Raw genomic sequence first — 19,973 nt, 5'->3', positions numbered from 1 at the left:
CTTCCAATTTGTAATTGCAGTGCTCTGATGTGAACACTTTAATAGGGCATTTTCCCCTGTTACATAGTGTTAGCAGCTGCAGAATGGAGAAATCCCATGTAAGAACGGGCTAAGACATGGAAATATTTTCTTTCCCTTTGGAAAAGAGAATTATACCATTCTTATTGCTGAGCTAAGTCTGAGTGCTTTTAGGAATAAAAGGGTCAGTTGTGGAGTGGACTGTGTCCACATTTTAGAACTAAAGTTGTTTAATATATTGATTATCTGCAAAAAGTGGTGGACCAGCAGTGAAGTGCTTAAGTGTGCAGATACCATAGATTTGCTTAGGTTAGGCTGAAGAAAAGAGAGAGGAACATTTAAGGGACTTGATACAGATTACAGACAGCGTTGTGCCAGATCAGTGCAGCACTGAAAGACAGTAAACATTGGAAGAGGAAAAATGAACTATTTCTACATAATTCTATGTCTTAAATTAACTGCAGCTTCTCTGGAGAAAGGACTGTGTGTCTCAGAGGATCTCACAGATAAAACATCTGCTGAAATGTCTCGTGTCACTCCAAAAGCAAACTAAATATTAGGCTCAGGGAAAACTGAAATGCAAAAGCATTCTGCAAATAGTGTAAAATAAGTCTGGGGAATATCCTTATGTTTAACTGTCTCTAGGTCTGTTTGGCCTGTCTCCAAGTTGTCGTGTCAGGAAGAGGAGTTGTAGGGCCAGGCAGTGGAAGTGGATTGAAACATCCATGGGATAGAACGCTGAGAAGCCAGAAGCTGCTGCAAACAAGGGAGAACAGGGCAGAGATACAAAAATAGCTTGTGCTAAAAGAAAGGTGATTCAAACACTTATGTCTTCACCTCTAGGCCAATCCATGTGAACATGAAGTGAGAGGTGACAAATTTAAACCTGATGAAGGAAAATCAGGCTTTAAACAACTGAGTTAAGATGCTATTGAAAGCAGAAGGTTGCCTGTGGAACTCCGTGCCACAATGTGTGATCGAAGTCAAGATCTCACCTTGTCTTAAAAAAACGACATCTATGTTAAGAAAGAGAGTTCTATGTGTTAGATATAGGTCTATATGCAGAAGGATCTATGCAGCCATAACTGAGCATACAGAACAATTTCCACCCAATAGAAGTTCGTAAGGCATTTTATCAGTGGATGAGTAGTTTCATTAGAGAATTTGTAGCATCCTTCAGCAAAACGCTTGGTGTTGGCCATTAGCAGAGTGACAGCAGGGAGGCAGACCGCTGCTCCTCCTGGGGTGACTCCAGCACTCTCTTTTGCACAGCGAACAGGAGGCGTCTGCTAGCTGAAAATCTGGAAGCCTATGAGGTGTCTGATACCTGTAGTTCTTGTGGTGTCTTAATGACTGCTTAATTAACAAGATCTTTTTGTCTTAGGGCCACTCCCTATCCATGGAAAAATTGCAGTTGTGGCACTAAGGATAGGAGAAAGCTGCAGTGAATGCTGGCTGTGGTGTATCACTTCGATCTGGCCCCCCTCTCGCAGAGCTTCTCATCGCTGTTACAAAATTATCATCTGTTTGGGGCTGAGCAGGCAAAGATTGCAACTGATGTTTAGGCTTGATTGAGTAATGCAAATAGCAGCTTTCAAAAAAGTGAAATAAAATAGAACTATCTCACCACCTCCCCTTCCTACAACGATATGTTTGGTTTGCTATAATTAATGGCGTTCCCTTTAGTTGCCTTTTATGTGTTTAAATGGTATGGACACTGGTTTTGTGCTTTTCTTCCCAACAGAGGAGATGCAAAAGTTCTTTTGTGTGTGACAAAGAAATTCTCTCCTAATTGCTGCACTCCAGAAGCTGGAGCTTTAAGGAAAACCCACTGGACAGCCAAAGACTCATCAGAAAAAAAATTTGGAACATCACGTTCTAGGTCATCCCTTCTTGCAGGGGTCTGAAGGTGTTGGCAGCATAAGTGTGGGGAGAGAGGGAAGGAGATGTGTGCTGCATATGACAGCAGTGCAAGCAATTTTTATTAAGAGGGAGGTTTCTACGCAAAATCACGTTGGGAATATCCTCCACTTGAGTTAGTGGGAGGGATTTGAAGTTCAGGCGATGCATGGCTGAGCTCTCATTAGTGACCAGGGACATTTCGTTCACAATGTAGAAGGCAGACAGGGAGAGGCAGATGGCTTTGAATGCAGGATTTACATAGTAATGAGATTCAGGTCACCATAGCTGTCTTTTTCTCTCTGCATTTTGTCTAGGTGTCTAGTGTGCAGGGATGACGAAATAGGGAGGAAAGGAGGAAAATTAACCCCTTGTTCCTAAGGAGAGATTGATGCTAGGAAAAAAAAGTTTGTCATGATGGGCTAAAGAACAGTGAAGTATGAGAACAACAAGCACAGATGAAGCTAGAAGGGCTAAAGGTAGCTGCTTTTTAAGTTTCTGGCATGTTTTTTTGTGGGAATGGCACAAAGCATGAAATCCCAGAATTCCCCATGATTTTACATTCTGCATTGCTGTTTTGAGAACAGATAGTTTTGGGCTTTTATCATTACCAGTCAACCCAAAATTAGCAAAGTCTGTGGACTGAAAATGGGGCACAGATTCTTGCTACAGGGCCTTTGCTTGTTTCTTTGGAAAAAATTACCCATTTTGCTTGGTTTCTTGGCTAAATGCTTGTCTTCACATGACTATGTAATAGCGTGATTAAAACATAATATTTTCCACTGCAATTGGTAATGCTTAGTATGATCTCACTAGTGTCAGATCTTATCCTGATGACAGATGGGAAGTTAGGAACTATGGGTCCCATTTCCAGCTCTGGATGGTGACATTTGATTTGCTCAATAGTCAACCTCAGGCATTCCGAAAACATACATCAGGGCCTGAGAAATCCCAAGGCTATTTTTAAAGTGAGAAAAGTTTTAAAGCAGTAAGTGTTTCTTTCTTTTATCTGTCTTCTGCTTTTTATTTATTTATTTATTTAGAGGAGTATGGGAAAGTAAGTTTTTCTTTTGGTTGTACATCACTTGACTCTAGAACCTGGGGCTTTAGAAGTATCGCAAGATCTGCAAGAAGAGCAGCAGAGAAGCTTTAGGTGATCCCTGTGTAAAATAGGAACTATGGCACTTAATTGCATGTGGAAGTCTGGGCTGAGGTATGGAAAGTAAGGAAGGTGTGTCTGTGCAGAGGTGGGTTTTGTATAAGGTTTTCAGTATTTGTGAGATACTTCTGATTCTTCCACATAGAAGTTGCTTTTGAAAGGCAAGCCATTTGGGATGCTAAGAGGAGGATTTGTCTTATCTCACCTTGGCCACTGGAGTTTAGGGAGCTTGTCTAGTTTCAGTGAAGAAAGATTCGAACTATCCCAAGACAGTGGGACAAATCCCCCTTGGGGCATGTGTGTGTGTCTCTCCATCGATGGCATTGTCTGCAGATTTGACACTAGCTTCTACCTGGCTGAAAGGTGAAATGACCCTCACCTTAAGGCACTGTGGAAGTCTGAGCTGAGACTGGTCTTGCTTATTTGGGCATTTCCTCCGTGTGCCAGCCAGGGAATCACCTGGAGAGCTGAAAACGTGTCTTCTCCTTCCTCATCAGGGCTAACACTGAAACTCGCTGAGCAGAGGTGCCTCAGTGGGCATCTCCTGAAGCCGGCAGTAAACACATAGCGGCAGTGCTGCCACGTTTTGGCTGTTTGGGCTGGAAGGGAAGAGGAAATCTAATCAGGTGCCCGGGACAGACTGGGAAGTGAAGGCTTCTTGACTATTTCCTCCTGAGGAAAAGGCTTACATCTAATAGATCTAATTATGTTATTCTCTGTTTTATGGTTACATCCATTTGTTTAAAAAGTCAGTAATCCTTTTATACCAGTCCTGTAATGACTATTTAATGTCTGGCTGTTTGTGAAGCCCGCTGAGCTGTGTGAGCAGAGGATGCTTCACCACAGGGAGCGGGACAGCGAGCTGGACCCAAGAGCCTCAAGTGGGGGCCCTAAATGGGTGTCCTTGAATGCACAACGTTCATTTTGTGCATTTTCCCACCTGCTGAATGAAAATAATGGTAGTTCTGTCCTTTGCATACTGCTGCTAAACGTAGGGCTGTCTCTTGGCTAAATGCTACCAGAAGACTCTTCTGCAAGGATACATATTCACTGACTCATGCTTGGTTAACAGACACTTTGCCAGTGGCCAGTGGGGCCCTCGGCTCTGCAGGAGCAATGACACTTGTTGGTACCAGGCAGCTTCATGAGCATCGTGCTCTGCACAGGCCTCCCTACGCCAGCCGAGCAGATCCGCTCCCATTGCTGATGTTTTCTAACCTCTTCTGTTGCAGAGCCCCTGAAATCATCCTCGGTTTACCATTTTGTGAAGCAATCGATATGTGGTCGTTGGGATGTGTCATTGCAGAGCTGTTCTTAGGCTGGCCATTGTACCCGGGAGCTTCGGAGTATGATCAGGTAGGTATGGATATTGCCCTGGGTGCTGGTAAGTGCACAGGTGTCTTTCCCTTCTCTTGTCAGAGTGAACAGTTCACAACTTCTTATGTTTTGCTAATTAGGTATATGTGTTCTTTACCCTCCCAAGTCAACCTTCTCATTATCCACCTGGGGTATTTATTCTTGGTAACCAGTTTGCTGTTTGGTACACTGGGTCTTAAGACTTGACTGCCTAAGTGAAATCCCAATCAAGAGTCATCACTGCTGTTGAGTCGAGAGCTCTGTACTTGTCTCTCCTCACTGAGCAGAGCAGGCACCCTTTCTCTGCTGTGACAGCGAGGATTGAATCGAGGTTTATTTGTTAGAAGAAACAGCACCATCCGTACTGTGTTTCATAATCCCTTTTACAAGGGTGAGTATTAAAAGCAATGACAAGAAGGAGAATGTTCACAGTGGTTTAGGTTTCCAGTTAATACAGGCTGTTGTGCTTCTCTCCCTATAGGCTTTTACATTGCTTTTGTAGTCCTAAAACTGATAGCGCAGTGGCTGCTAGAGCCAGGGCTGCAGAACACTTTCCATTCCGGTAGTCTTCTCTGGGGTGATCTTAGCTTTCTGCAAGTGCAGCCTGAAAAGGGTCTTTTTACTTTTAGAAAATTAAAAAAAAAAAAAAAAAAGCAGAGTAATAGATAAATAAGTTTTTCATACATGAAAATGTTTCTTTGACTCTTCTTTTGTAATGGGTATTTTTTAGTCAGAGCTTTAAAGGTGAAATTTGGCAGGAGTAATAACTGGCAGTGAAGAGCAGGGCCATTAGTGACTCCAGAGGAATTCAGATGTAGCTGAAAAACTTCTAAGCATTTGAAAATCAGATACCAAGCATGAAGAGTAGATTTCTTTCTCCTCCCCTGCCAAAAGCCATGAAACACACAGATGAAAAAGAAATCACCATACATACCTGCCTAGTGCAAAGCATCCTCCGATGAATTCTGGTGAGGGCTTCTGGAGAGCTGAGAAAGGGGCAGGGACTGATCCTGGCCCTCTCTGCGGCCCAAGTCGGAATCCTGGTGTTTCTCAGGTGCACGGGCTCCAGTGGATCTAAGGAGCTGCACAGCCAAGCAAGTCATACCTAATGAACAGGGTCCTGAGTGCTTGGAAGTCTTCGAAACCACGGCCGCTTTTTATGCGTTTTTTTGTTGTTGTGGTGGGTTTTTTTTACCCCTCGCTGTCTCTTCTCTCAGAAACACTTTCTGTTCTTCCCTAGAAGTTTCTAGAGTTGATGACTATTTTTAGTAGTTTTGCAGAGTTCGCAGCAATTTTGCAGAAATGTTCCGGAGTCAAGAGATGCCAAAGTTAAGGTTTCATGTGGCACCCCAGGCATGTGTGAGATTGGTCTCTAATTGTGTAACCACAGACCCTTTCTCCTTTGAATAAATAAATTAAAAGTCTGAGATCCTGGAAACACATGTGTAGCATCTTTTAGCTGTGTGAGTGCCGGTGAGGTCATACTCATGGAAGTAACCCAAATAACAAATGAAGTCATGTAGGCAATAGAGATTAAGTACTTTACATATCATGAGGGTGTCAGTTTGTTTGAGTGTATGTTTCATCTAAGTTCAAAGATAGTCACTTCATAGTCCTCCGTTTTGAACTTCAAGCTGCTCCTAGGAAAGGCTGTGCACGCAGCTGGGGGAAAAAACAGCAAAAGTTAGAGCACAAATACCAAATTGTTGAAATTACCTCCTGGAGAGGAGAGCGTAACATAAAAAGGAGCAAAGTGGTGAAACACCCCATTGAAATCTCTGTGTGGGTCTTCCTCTTTGACCTCTAAAACCTGGGGACTTTCCTTCCTTTATCCGTAGGCTTTCTGGGGAGCGTACCGTAAGGGTGAGTTTCCAGTGATGTACGTGATAAATGAAGGGATGCTGTACAGGAGTGCTCTTTCCTCTCATTCCTTGCACTAGGTTTTTTTTTGGTGAAGTCCAGTTAGATGCTATGTTTTCTCTTTCTTTCTTTGTTCTATTGTTTTAAATGCCTCCTGCCCTCCTTCAAGGAAGACCTCCAGAAATCTTTACAGGATGAACAGTGACCTCTCATCCTTCTCTTACAGATTCGCTATATTTCACAGACGCAGGGCTTACCAGCAGAGTATTTGTTAAGTGCAGGAACAAAGACTACAAGGTTTTTCAACAGGGATACAGACTCACCATATCCTTTGTGGAGACTGAAGGTAGGAAGACATTCCCTTGGTTTTTTTTACCTTGCAGTTGTTGGTTGGAAGTGAGGAGAAATTCAGGTCATCTCAGAGCCTAGGTCTCTGCTTCTTGCAATGCAGGACAGACGTTGGGGTGGGTATAGCCCGAGGTAAAACTGCCATCTCTGAAGTCTGCAGCCCTTAGCCCACCTACTTGGCACTGCTTTGTGGGAAATTTAAGTCCAGAATTGACCTGGAAATCTCTCTCTAAGTAGCCAGTGAATCAATGTGTAGTTTAAATGAAACTGGGCAGGCTTTGCTCCAATATCTAACGCGTTGCGGGGGGGTGGGGGGGAGCATTTTAATTCTGGCAATCAAAACTGCTAGTAATGCAAGTGAGCCCTGAGTCTCTTGTACCAGTGTGTTTGGCTGCATTCAGTCCCCAAGGAGAGAGGCCAGTGGGCTTCTGGCTGTAAGGATGGGATGCTGAGCCTCACGGTTGAGTGGGTGTAAGAGGCCTTTGGGACTCCCATCATAGTTGGGAGGATCCTCTGAAGTGAAAAAGAAGGGATAAATCACCTTGTGACACAAAAGCTGTCATATAGCCGTAGCAGAGATAGTGTGAATGTTATCTGGTCAGGCAAGAGAGACACAGTGGTCTCTGATGAGGCCAGGATAAGGCACAAGCTGGAACTGGCACATAACCCTCAGCTGATTGCAAGGCAGTTCTGGTCACTGCCTGTCTCTTGTTTTGAGCAGACACCAGATGATCATGAGGCAGAGACGGGGATTAAGTCGAAGGAAGCAAGAAAGTATATTTTCAACTGTTTGGATGATATGGCACAGGTAAGAGTGTTGGTGAGTAACCAGCAAGACTGCTTCACGTGCTTTCAGGCAACTCTAACAAAGGGGAACTGCATGATTTCTCTGTGTATTCTATTCTTGTGCTAGCTGCTGAGAAATAGCAGAACTATGCCTACCAAATGAGTGTATTATGTGCTGCTTGGTAGGGAAAGCTGCACACAGGGGCACATGAGCTCAAATGTGCTGTAGTGAAGCAGCCTTGGAAAATGGCTAAGTCACATCTCTGACTGTCAAAATCATGTGTTTTCTCTTGTCACTCCAGTGCTCCTCCGTGCAGCCACTGGCAAGTCACTTCTTTGTGCTTTAATATCTCCATTTGTGAAATGCTGGTTTTGGAAGTAATCACCGTGGCCACAGAAGAGTGTGCTCCCTGTAAAATGTGGCTATCTGGGGGAATGGGGAGTACTAATTCAATGTTGATGCTGTGTGGGTGTGAAAGTTAATTCCAGCATAACTGCTCCTGCGACTGGAGTTTGTGCTAGCAAGCAAACTAGCGATCGAAACTGGCACAACACTGCACAAAACTGGAGTTTGTGCTAGCAAAGTCTAGATGTTGTAGCATTTGCAAGCAAATATGCAGAAATGGAGGGCTGTATAAATGGATGAAGTAACATAAAGGGAGTTTTTTCTTGGCACCTGATACATAAATGGGATATTTCCCATAAATCTGCTGAGAATTTTTATTTGGTTTATATATCTTTCTTGTTCACAGGACACATACTTCAGTATCTGATAACACAGTGCTTTATATGATAAATATACTGATTATCAGAGCTTGCCTGCTACCACATGGAAGCTGTTCATCTTCAGTGGAGGGTGACTAAATGTTTCATTAGCCATTGACCCAGGCGAGCTAACACTTAACAGTCTGTCTAGAGATCTGACATGCACAAGCCAGATGACTAGCCACTGCGGAGTCTGCTGTGTGATTTCAGCAACTATCCTTTTAGACAGGGGTCCTTGCAGGGCGTGTGCTCCAACGAGGAGTAAACACGGTTTGCTGGAGACCTGACCATCTGCTTTTTCCCTTTAGCACTCACCCTTGTCCTTTCTCCTTTAGGTGAACATGACAACAGATTTGGAAGGAAGTGATATGTTGGTGGAAAAGGCGGACCGGCGGGAGTTTATAGATCTGTTAAAGAAGATGTTGACGATAGATGCAGATAAGAGAATAACACCCATTGAAACTCTGAACCACCCTTTTGTCACCATGACGCACTTGCTCGATTTCCCTCACAGCACACAGTACGTGGCTTTTGTTTCCCTTGGGTTTTGAATTGAGGGGTGAAGAGGAGAGCTGGTTGTGGTGGAGACCAAATGTATCTGAGTAGCACTATTAAGATGCTTAAGCCTTAAGTTTTAGTCTTTTTCTGGTTAAAAAGAGGATTGCCAGCCCTTAAGGTTGCAAGAATTGGGTTGTAGGTGCTTGGTGTTTAAAACACTGCAGAGTGTGCTACATTCATTATGTAAATATTCAATAATTACATATGTTTTCATTAAAATGCAGAAGAAATTATGCAATTGGTGCTGAAAGTATCAGTGTATCTCAAAGTAATATAGTCCTGATTGTTACTGCAGTAATCAACCTTATCTGCAGTGGGGAGCTAACCCTTCCTCCCAGAACCTTCCCATCTTGCAGGGGTCAGTTTGGGGCTGTTTGCTTTTTAAGGGAAGAGCTTTTTCTGCAGCAGCCTGGTTTACAGGCATAAGCCAGAGGACAAGGCATTCAGTTTTCAGCTTTGTTGCTGTCCACCTGTGTAACCTTAACCACCGCACTCTGACCTCAGCTGACACAGTTGTGGAATGGAGGTGGGCTCCACTGCCCGATGGGGATGCGAAGTGTCATGCCGTCAAGCCAGACTGCCCCCTCCCCCTTCTCCTAAGGCTGCATCACGGAGCGCAGCAGCCTGAAATGCAGGAAACCTGCACCCAGCACGTTGCTCTTGTCCACTGGGCAGTTCATGCAGGGCCTGGCTTTTCAGGTGCAAGTGAAGACAGACACACAGTGGGAGTTTTTCAAAGCCTTCAGGACACCTAGCTTTGAACATCCTGCTCTATGGCACGTTGCAGTTCAAGGTGCTTTTGCAAGCTGCCCCTTCACCTTGTCAGGAGAACAGTTACTGGCACAGCACTGTACTTCATTGAGTGCCGTGTAGGTGGGTGTTCAAAGGCTGTGAGGAGCTCAGGTACCAAAATAAAGGGGACTGCTTAAAAAGCTGTAGGGTGTATTTGCATGGGTGCTGCAGAGCAACAGGTTACTGTGTGTCACGTCTCCTGCCCATATGTGTGCTATTACCTGCAGTATTTCAAGTTCATTCAAGGTAGTTTTCCCTCTGTGAAGGAGCTTTAGCTGCCTTTTTGTTACATTTATCACAAGATAAGAGCAGCTGCTTACCAGAAGGTAGAGGGTGCACGATCTGTGTAGACCCAGACTTACCCTACGCAGACATCTTTGAGCATTGTTATCTATAAATAGATAGTAAGTGATAAATGCAATGAAAACAAGATGGGAGATTGTTGTGCTAAACAGAGAGAAAGTAAGTTTTATGTAGAAACATTCATAAACAAAAAAAAGTATTTTCTAACACTGTTAGCATCATATACTAAAGTCTTTTAATTTGCAACAGTCCTTCTTACTGTGCAACAGCCGATGGTGTAAGATAGGAGAGATTTGTGGCATAATGCATTGCCATCAGAAATCTTTCCGCTAACGCAACAGACCGTAATCGCATCTTCATTTTTGAAGTGCTCACTTGTGGCTGCTCAGGCAGAGCCCCAGAAAGGTTGAAAATATCATTGAGGCTAATAGCTGTGAGAATTTTACCCGAATAAAAAATTCAGCATCAGGTCTCTGAATACTAAATGCTGTGCCAGGCGGGTGCATAACCCCACGCAGCCCCTCCGCGTTGGAAGCAGAGATTGATAAAGAGAGCAATAAGCTGTAACCAGCGTGGCAAGTTGATGGACATTTTGTCTGTGATTGCCTGTGGTTTTGAGAATAGAAACTTCAAAGCTTCGAGAGATGCAGGGAGTTGTAATCTCTCCTGAAAGTAAATCAAGCAGCAGAGAAAGTGAGAGTATATGGAAGATGTAGCTTCTGGAAGGAATCTCTGCTGTGGCATGCTTAAGAGAGGCTGTGAGTTTGAGCAGCCCAGGAGGGGCTGTTCTGCTTACTTCCAAGCAAACAGCAAAGCCAATTTAGCTCCCCATTTCACGTATTTAACTACCTGGCTCTTAAATTGTTGGGTACTCCTCAGTCTTTCTGTCCATTTTGCTCTGTCCCTGCCGCCTTTCTCTTTTTTTCCCCTTTTTTTAAAAGTAAAGACAGAGAACACAGTATTACTGTTAGTAGAGATTATATCTTCTTATATAAAGCTATTTAGTAACATACAGAGTTTACCATGTACAGAATATATACTCTTTCCAGTGCTTTCTGATTTTTGGAGGGAGAGTTATATTCATACTTGACTGGAAAAATGCAATCCAATAGTCTTCTATATTTGATAAGTGTTTGATTTTTCTGAATGTTCTGCGACTTACAGGTATTTGATAGTTCTTTAAGTGAATGCACATAATGCACAGCTATGCACAGTGTCCTGAGCCTGTCTTGTCTGCAGGTATATATGGCACAGATCCAGTTACCGAGGTACTACCTGTAAGAGAAGAAAGATGACCAAGTGAGTAAGAGACAAGGCAGGGATAAAAAGATCTAGGTCCTCTTCCAGACCAACCCTAGGGATCATATGAGCTTGTTCCTTTTGAAGGGACATTTTATTTCTTAAAAATTAGGTGAGGATGTGTTTACCTCACCTACCTCTAACAGCGTAGATTGTTACAAAAGAAATTATGCATACAGCTGAATTTTTACAGCTACAGCTGATTTTCACTACTTGGATTTTCTGTTTTTCTGGGTTGGGATAATGGAAATAAAATAAATGCCTTTATACTTTTTTGGGTTGTGTTTCAGACTCTGAGGTCACATTTGTAAAAATTATTATTATGGAAGAATTGTGGAAAACCTGTATTGGTTTTTAGACCTCAAATAAACAAGATTTTATTAAAAATGCAGTTTTGCGCAAGATTGCTGTGTTGTTACCTCTTAAATCTCTGTATGCTTTGTTATCCCAATTATAAAAATGAAATACTGGCAGTTTCATGTACCAGACACCTAGAGTGTTCTAGCAATGCCGAGAGTATTTCATCTCCTTTACTGGGGATACAAAATATGGTACTTCTCAAAATTTCCATTGCCATATCAATAACATTTAAAGGAAAGTCTGTGTAGAGGAGGAAGCCAGAATCTTTCCCCCCAGAGATCCAATTCTCAGTCTGAGATAACCTCAGAACCTGATTCCCTCAGGACATTGATGTATCTGATTTGGCATAACCTTTTGTGGTATGAATCGTCCCATTGACTGCAAGAGGGCAGCTCATGTGCTTTAAGATAAGCATCTGAGGAAGTGTTTAGCCAGACAGGGGCAATGTTTTAACTGCTTGGCTGGACTCAGCTCTCAGTGAACTACTTTTTAAAAGGAACAAGTGAGATTTTCAGGGGTCTCAGTGACCAAGAACAGTAAAATACTTCCTTGCAAAAGACTTGTAAAACTACCTTTAGGCTTACACTGAGGCAGAAAGCATGAGTTGTCTTTTCCTCTCAGGCTCAATCATCAGAAAAATCAGTATTTGTCTTTGTTGCTTTCTTGCTCTCAGTCTCCTCCAATCTTTTAAAATAGCCACTTTGTAGTTCTTGCCCTGCCACCTAAAGAGCAACCAATTTGCTTGCTTGTTGTGACTGATGTTGCACTACTCAGACCCATGGGGGCACCCAGAAGTCCCGGAGCAGCCACTTGAGACCCATTTGGCCCTCTTCAGTACAGGGTTAATCTGACTCTCACTGGTTAAGAGAGACCTGCATAAAATAGCAAGGGGCTTTAAAAGCCTAGAAAGTGCCAAGCCTGCTGTGGAGACCTAATGCAGGGGCACTGTGCTGAACTTTTACCTGTGTTGGTCAACTGGTTGATTTTCTCTCTTCCTTGTCCCCCCTTTCCTTACACAGTGTCAAGTCCTGCTTCCAGAACATGGAGATTTGCAAGCGGCGGGTGAACATGTATGACACAGTGAACCAGAGCAAGACACCATTCATCACCCATGTAGCCCCAAGTACATCGACCAACCTGACCATGACTTTTAACAACCAGCTGAACACAGTCCACAACCAGGTACGGGCATCGATCAGAAGCAGCCAGTGCTTGAAACGTTTATGTCAGTAGGGTCTAGAAGATGAAAAGCAAAGTAGCATCCCATTTAACATGCCTGCAAAAAGTTGGTACTTTTTTACTCTTCTTCTTCTGCTGTTCCTCATTCTCTTTTCTTCAGGCAAGCGGTAATCCTGTGAAATTTTGTGCAACGGTGAAATGTTGCCCTCATTGTTTATATTGTTGTGAGGGTGATAAATCCTGCTTACATGGGAAGTTGCTATGGGGAAAAGCTCATTAGTTCCTTAATGCAGCAAGCAGGACTGCACTCCCTGGGTCAGGCAGAAGTATTTGTGCACTTCTTCAAACTGGCGTTGAAGTGAAAAGACTCTAAACGCTTCTGTAACAGGCACAGCACTGTAACTGATCAACAGGAAAGAAGAGTTTAGTGGTAATGTTTATTCTTATCTCTCATTGATTTTACTCCAGGTGCCACAGTTGACGTGGGGTCCCTGTGCATGTACCCCCACTCCGAACACACTGCACTCTACATTGGTGGGCTCTGGCTTTGTCATCGTGCTTTGGACTCTTGTGTTAGTTTTACGTGCCCCAGTGTTGTGGGGTGCTGGGTTGAAAAATTTTATGTGACTAGCAGGCTGTTTACTGTGGCACTGTATTACAACAGTGAAAAGAAACTCTCCAGGGACAGCACTCCAGGAGACTGAGGCTCAAGAAATAGCTACTGTCTTTTAAGCCTTTTGGGAACAGGCTGCTCAAGATTCACTCTAGAGATTGCAGGTGGCGTTGCGGAAATGGTGCTTGGAAAGCAAGGGAGCTAAAGGAGTCTCTGTACATGTACAGGGTGTTCCTGTGTCACTCTGAAAACCAGACTTCATTACTCAGTTCTCGCTACGTGTGATCACAGAAGGTCTTTTGGAACAATTCATTAAGCAGATGCAGACAGAGATACGTCATGGCTTGGTGTGATTTGGTATTAGTTACAAACACTGGTTCCCTTGCTTGGCTGTTTCTGAGATGCTGACTAAAGAAATGCGTGCTACATGCTCCCCTAGGCCCCAGCTGTAGGGCAGAGACACCATTTGTACCACAGTTGCTAGTAGGAAGTGCAGACTTGCTTTCGTTTCCTTGCAACTCACTTGATGTTGAGATGAGTTGTTAGCTGGGGAGATCCGTGGTAATCTCTGAATTCTCATAAGGGGTGTGTGTTGTGAGCAGAACCGGTATCTCCAGTGTTCCTAGAAGGGGTAGAAATGTTTCCAGGAAGGAGGTTTTGAACAAGCTCTAAACTTTTCGCTGTTCTCTTCAACATACCATTCATTCTGGCTCTCTGGTGCTCCCTGTCTCTGCAAAATATCTGGGGATTGCTTCCTTCCAGTTACGACTCTTGAGATTAGGAGTGTGGGAGCTGTTGTGGTTGCTGCTCGGTGTGTTGCAAAGGGGAACAGATTGCACTTCTCTGCCTCTGCACAGAGAGTGTTGGAGGAGAAGGAAATGTTTTGCCGTCACATCCCTTGTGGCTGTGGTTGTGGCAGTGCAGCATGGGTACCCTTCCCAGGCCCAGTGGTAACCAGGGCAGCACAAAATGCTTAGCCTGCTGCCTCCTGCAGCCTTGATCAAAGCCTCATCCTGGGTTCATACGTTCACCATGAAAGTGTTGTCTGACCTGTCTCCAGCCAGTGGTGCTGGTGCGTTTGGATGGAGGGGAAAGGTGGGCTCTGGTCTGGTAGAGCCGAGCTGCCTAGACATGAATGCTAAGGACATATTTTTATAGAGCAGTGGCAGAACTATTTAGGTGTTGTTTGTCCACAACTGTCACAGACTCAATCCAAATAAAAAAACAAGTCAACCTCAGATTTGTAGATGTATTGCGGAACTGGTCTGATTTTTGTGGCTTTGCAACATCCCCTGCTGGCGTTTCTGCTCTGAGAGGTTTTAAAGTCAGGCCAAGCAAAGTTTGGACTTTGGAAGTATTATTATGACCTCCTGTTATGCCTTCTGATTCCTTCGAATTCAAAACATAATTCAAGGGGCGTGTGCCATCTTAAATACAAGGCAGAGGAAAGGCTGGAATGAGTCCCCCCTCTCAGGATGAGGCTTCACAGGGCATGGAAGTGCTGAGTTTCTTTTACCTAAGAAATGTGAGGTTCTTCTAGAGCTATGTGCATGATGAGAGAACAATGTGATTTGGGGATAGTAGCATTTTCTGAACCCATCCTCATCATGCTACTAATCAGAGTCGCTTGGTCGATAAATAGGGCTACACTTCTGCTTTGGAGAACATGCTGTGCCTCTGAGCAGTACACAGCGGCACTGCATGGCTGGAGGTCCCACGGCACGGGACAGCTGTGGTTACTGAGGCAGATCATGCTCCTTTCCCCATCGCTGCCCTTGCCTCTGTGCTCCTCAGTATCCTGTTCTACCCCTTGTTTGGTTTCGGTTTGCTGTTTTTTATTTATTTTTCTTTATCTTACACTATTTTACTTTTTATTTTATTTTTGGATTTTGCTTCTTCCAACGTACCCATCTCCCTCATTTTTTTGTTTGTTTTTGTTTAATTCCCGTCATTCCTTTAGACCACCAACCTGGCTCCCACCTCCTCCAGTGCCACTATTTCCTTAGCCAACCCCGAGGTCTCCATACTAAATTACCAATCTGCACTCTACCAGCCCTCAGCGGCGTCCATGGCTGCGGTGGCCCAGCGGAGCATGCCCCTGCAGACAGGAACAGCGCAGATCTGTGCCCGGCCTGACCCCTTCCAGCAAGCCCTCATCGTCTGCCCACCAGGCTTCCAAGGTAAGTGACAACGGCCTCGCCAGGTCGTGGCTGCTCCCTCCCCACTGTTGTTCGTCTAGCTGTTGTTGGAAACGAGCTTCCTTAGTGCAGAAAAATTGCTGGCCTAGTAAATCAGAGCAGTGAGGTCGCTGTAGATGGAAATGTTTGCGAACAGCGGAGGATCTTGCAGGCACCTCCAACATCACGAGTTGTAGGTGGCTGGTCTCGAACAATGGGGCACTGAGAAGGGGCTGGGGGAGAATATGTGATATTTGTCGTCCTTTGCCCTGAACAGAATTTGAGGCTTTTCTGCCTCACTTTGGTAGACTTGAAAACTTTGCCCCTCAACAGTGGTAAGTCAGTACATAAATGACAGGGTCATCACTTCCCAGTGACTCAGTTATTAAAAGGGGGATTCAGGAGGTTAATGCAGCAGGGAGTGTGGTGCTGGTGGAGTTGAGGGTTTGCTCCTATAACAGGTGCTTGTGACCATTTGTCAGTACAATTCCTTCAGCTCCAGCCCTCCTGCAAACAGCTCTGCCTATGCATACCAGTGGCAAGTACCATTGTCAGACAACTTGGGTGATGATCTGATTTAGCCACTTGTCCTTCTCTTGACTTTACATGTTGTAGCAATTTGGAAGAACTAGCCAGGTATCTGTAGGAAGTGGTCTAAATAGACCTGGCTTCAGCTGGTGCGACTTCTGCTCTCCATTCCTACAAGCCTGCCTGTGCAGCAGTCTCTAGGCACTTGTTAAATCTTCTGCAAGATTATCAAAGCTCTTTTGAACTAAGGGAGTTTAGCTAGACCTCTTCTACATAGTTAAAATGCATCTCGAGGGTTTGACTTCAGAAAGATATTGCTAGAATATGTAAGCTAACATCTTCCACTTGCTGTCTTGAGAAAGCTCTAAAGCAGGGGAGGTAACACAGGCTGTGCCATGCACTAAGGTGGCGGAGAGGGAAGCTTTCTCCAGCTCAGTTAGGCTAATGCATGGCTGAGTCAGCAGTGACTGGAGTTTGGGGTGTGCTAGATTACATAGTCAAATCAGAGCCTTTTAAATATGTGTCCTGAGAAGCTGTGCAAGAGAAAATCACCTATCCCCGTCAAGACTGAGGGAGTAGGGAGTTCTAGATTCCCATCTCCTTGTCTCACTTTGGTCTAAAGAGAGCATTCTCACATAGCAATAGGTTTTGGCTGGCAAGGACCATTTTCTGCTGTCAAACCAGGGAATATGGGGGAAGAGAAGCCATTCCCTCCCCTCTCTTCCTTTTCTCCCTGTACACATTGTGTTGTTTCCCACGCATTCGAGGTACCCTAAAAATATGGACTCCCTTAATCCCTTTAACGTCTTTGAAAATGTCTTTTCTGCACCCTTATACTTGTATCACGTTTATGAACATTTGATGGACATCTTTGGGCTGGGGTAGAATACGTGGGACTACAAGAGCCCAATTTTTTTGGAGGGGCTGAACAGTGCAGTTTAATTGGACATCAGCAAGTGCCTTTAGACACCTCAAAAAACTGGACATCCATTCCTAGCAGTGCTGTTGATGGCTAATGCTGTACCTTCTGTGCTGGTGGAACAGGGTTACAAGCCTCCCCTTCGAAGCATGCTGGGTATTCAGTTCGGATGGAGAACGCTGTTCCCATTGTCACTCAGGCTCCTGGGGCCCAGCCTCTTCAGATCCAGCCAGGACTCCTCGCACAGGTAAGGAGCTCTGAAGACACCAGGCTCAGCAGGTATTTTTTTTGTGTTGTTTAAGTCTTGGAGGCTGAGGAGAGTAGCTTTCTCTGAGGGCCTTCTGTGGTGTAGTTTGGAGACTTGGGCAGCCATATAAGGGGCTCCAGCTTTCTCCGAAATTTCCAAACCTCCCCCCAGTTCATTGTTCAGCTCAAAGGCTATGTCAGAGTTACAAAAGCCTCTAGGAAGACCTTCTTCCCTTCTGCTTCTTGGCTGGAATCAGTGGGAAGCCTCAGGGGAAGCTTTGTCAGGCCTCTGCTGAGGAGGAACCAGTAATAACCTTCCTGCATCCTCCTGAACTTGCAGTCTCCATGGTAGTTTGTGGACCAGAGCTGCGCTGATGAACTGCATGCTGCCAATAAGCGTCTTTCATGCTTTAAGTTTGCACCCTTCTGTTTTATGAGCTGCCACCCTGCTCTTAAGTTATGAGAGAGATGTAGGGGGCAGAGGCAAGGGCTCCACAGCCAAGGAGCTCTCCTTGTCAGCAGCACTTGTTGGCACAATTGTCTGAAATGCACTTACAGGAAAAGCATGGTTCCTCCTAGGAAGAAACCCAAATGGGAATGGGTACCACCAATCTCGTGCACATCCTCAAGGGGAACCCCAGCTGCTCAAAAAGGAGAAGCGGTTCATTCCTCCTTGGGCTGGCTTCAGTGAATCTGCCCCTACTGCTTTTCAGCTGGTACCATGGTACCTTTGCTGATATCAGGCCTGTTTCTGGCAGCAAAAAAAAAAAAAAACCACACCAAAACACCTAGAATACTTAGTATTAACTTGTGCAGCCTGGAAAAGTTGACCTACCAGTCAAAAATGCATCCCTCTGACTCAGGATTGGTTGATCTGCCATGCCTTCATTAATGCCAGTGCAGTCATGTGCAGCCAGGTACCAGCAGACTTCGGGGTTTATGCCTCTGTGTTGCATTACTGGGGTAAGACTGTTGGTGCAATTGCCTTTGCCAGCTGCCAGTCACGCTTATCTGGCAAAGGTGGATCAAAACACGACTTGCAGCCTGCGTGATTTCCGTTAGCTACAGTGCCCTGCCCCTTCCCAATAGCAGAGTCTTTGTTAGAGGGCTGCCTGAAACATCAAGCCTATCACTGTTGCAGCCTGTCATAAGAACCTACATGAGCCACCTTTCTTGTTTGGTAGAAAAGGAGAGGCTAAAAGGCAGGGGAAACAAGGACAGTGGCAGAGTGAGAAGGAGTCTGTGCAGGCGTGGTTGCAGGCACCTATTATTTGTGCAAGAAGTCGCCCAAGACAGTGGGTGAAGGAGGTGACAGAGCTTTGCACGCCTCTGCCGTTCTGCCAGGCCTCCTGAGGTGTACTGTTGCAGGGGGCTTGAAGGGGTGAGGGTCAGGTCTGAAGCATCTCAAAGGCAGCAGGATCCTGCCTCCTTCTTTCTTCTCAAGGTGGCCTTGTTGGGATCACCATGCAGTCTGTGGAGAGGGAGAGAGTGTTCAGGAGGAGCTTTGCTACTAATTTCTGTGGTGCCCCTGCTACATGAACTCCCATTTCATGAGCTGCCCCTCTCATACTTTCTACTGACGTTTTATTCACTGTCACTTCCACAAGGGAATTTGAGCTGTTTCTGAGAAACACTCCTCGCTTGCACAGATTTTTAATTTTTGATTTAATAAAAGAGAGGCAGTCTGCCTGTTGATATATCTGTCTGTCTCATGCAATGAGAAATGCTAGCTGCCACTCTGATGGCAAGGCGCTCTGATTGATGCCGGTGGCATCTGGTGTCTGCGGGCCTCGCTCGGTTCGGGCTGAGCAGCTGGTCTGATAAACAAATCTGTACCCAATTCCAGTTTCCTGAATGGAAAAACACAGCTTCTTTGTAATGCATTGTAGTCACATCTGATCTCTGAGCGGCTGCGTGTGTCTCTCTCAGCAGAGAGCTATTCCTCTCATGCACAGCTGCTTAGCTAATGCTCTTCAGACTGGACCGTGCGATTGTTCCAGCTACTAGAAGGACTGTCCCTGGCAGAGAGCACAGCGCCTCTGGAGCCCACTTCTGTCTTTCCACCCACTGCATTTGTCCCCCCTGATCAGGCACGATGCTGCTCCTTGTGCTCCCAGCACTGTGCAGTGCCATCGAGCTTTCTCCCCTGCCCAGCGTGCGGTTGCTGCACTTGCTTGCATCAGGATGGCTGTGGCTGGCAAAGCCTTTCTGCATCCCAGCTCACCCTGTGCATTTTGTACGAGACCAGCAGTCCCAGAGGAGGTACAGGGGAAGGAGCTTCAGGAGCTGGAGGGACCCAGGGCAGAGGCAGTGATGGATTTTCTGCATCGCCTCTGGCAGCTGTGTGTCTGCAGCCTGTGGCGGGGAGCTAGACAGAGCTAGCAGCCCGCCAGATGCAGAGGCAGTGGCAGAAGTAACTTATTTGCAACTTCTCTGGGTCTGTTTTCACACTTTCAAGCCAAGTGCGGTCCGCATTCTGTATGCACAGAGACCAGTGAAGGGAGACTGATCCTGTCTTTACTAATAGCTGTCTGCAGCTTCAGATCTCAAAAGAGACAAAGCTGTACAGTTCTCTGGCAGGCTTCCATGACGTGACCCAGAACTGTCCCCTGTCCTTGAATAACGCCCTGAATTCTTGATTTTCTCTCCTTTTAACTCCTTCTCGACATCACTTCTTCCCAAGGAGTTCCTGCCACCAGCTTTCAGAACAAACATGCTTATTCCATTAGTTGTTCTTGCTCTACATCCAAAGTGCGGGCTCCATCGTGCCGGGGGACCCACCACCTCCCAAGCTCAGGGGCCAGCGCA

General features: G+C 45.3%; 1 protein-coding gene across 2 annotated transcripts in view; it reads left to right on the top strand.

The window, feature by feature from the left end:
• HIPK2 (homeodomain interacting protein kinase 2) overlaps positions 1 to 19,973 on the top strand; it is an 87,736-nt gene that overhangs the window by 48,917 nt on the left and 18,846 nt on the right. Inside the window, exons 2-8 of one of the 2 annotated variants that reach the window (XM_009954922.2) lie at positions 4,309 to 4,432; positions 6,519 to 6,638; positions 7,362 to 7,448; positions 8,527 to 8,711; positions 12,523 to 12,685; positions 15,349 to 15,475; positions 17,045 to 17,166. In XM_009954922.2, coding sequence (XP_009953224.2) covers positions 4,309 to 4,432; positions 6,519 to 6,638; positions 7,362 to 7,448; positions 8,527 to 8,711; positions 12,523 to 12,685; positions 15,349 to 15,475; positions 17,045 to 17,166 — 928 coding nt within the window. Of the gene's footprint in view, positions 1 to 4,308; positions 4,433 to 6,518; positions 6,639 to 7,361; positions 7,449 to 8,526; positions 8,712 to 12,522; positions 12,686 to 15,255; positions 15,476 to 17,044; positions 17,167 to 19,973 lie in introns of both variants that reach the window. The other variant, XM_009954921.2, reaches the window with a different exon arrangement.

Source organism: Leptosomus discolor, chromosome 1, assembly GCF_034619465.1.
Source record: "Leptosomus discolor isolate bLepDis1 chromosome 1, bLepDis1.hap2, whole genome shotgun sequence".
NCBI lineage: Eukaryota > Metazoa > Chordata > Aves > Leptosomiformes > Leptosomidae > Leptosomus > Leptosomus discolor.
The sequence above is the reverse complement of the archived record's forward strand: the minus strand, read 5'-3'. Positions and strand labels throughout refer to the sequence as shown.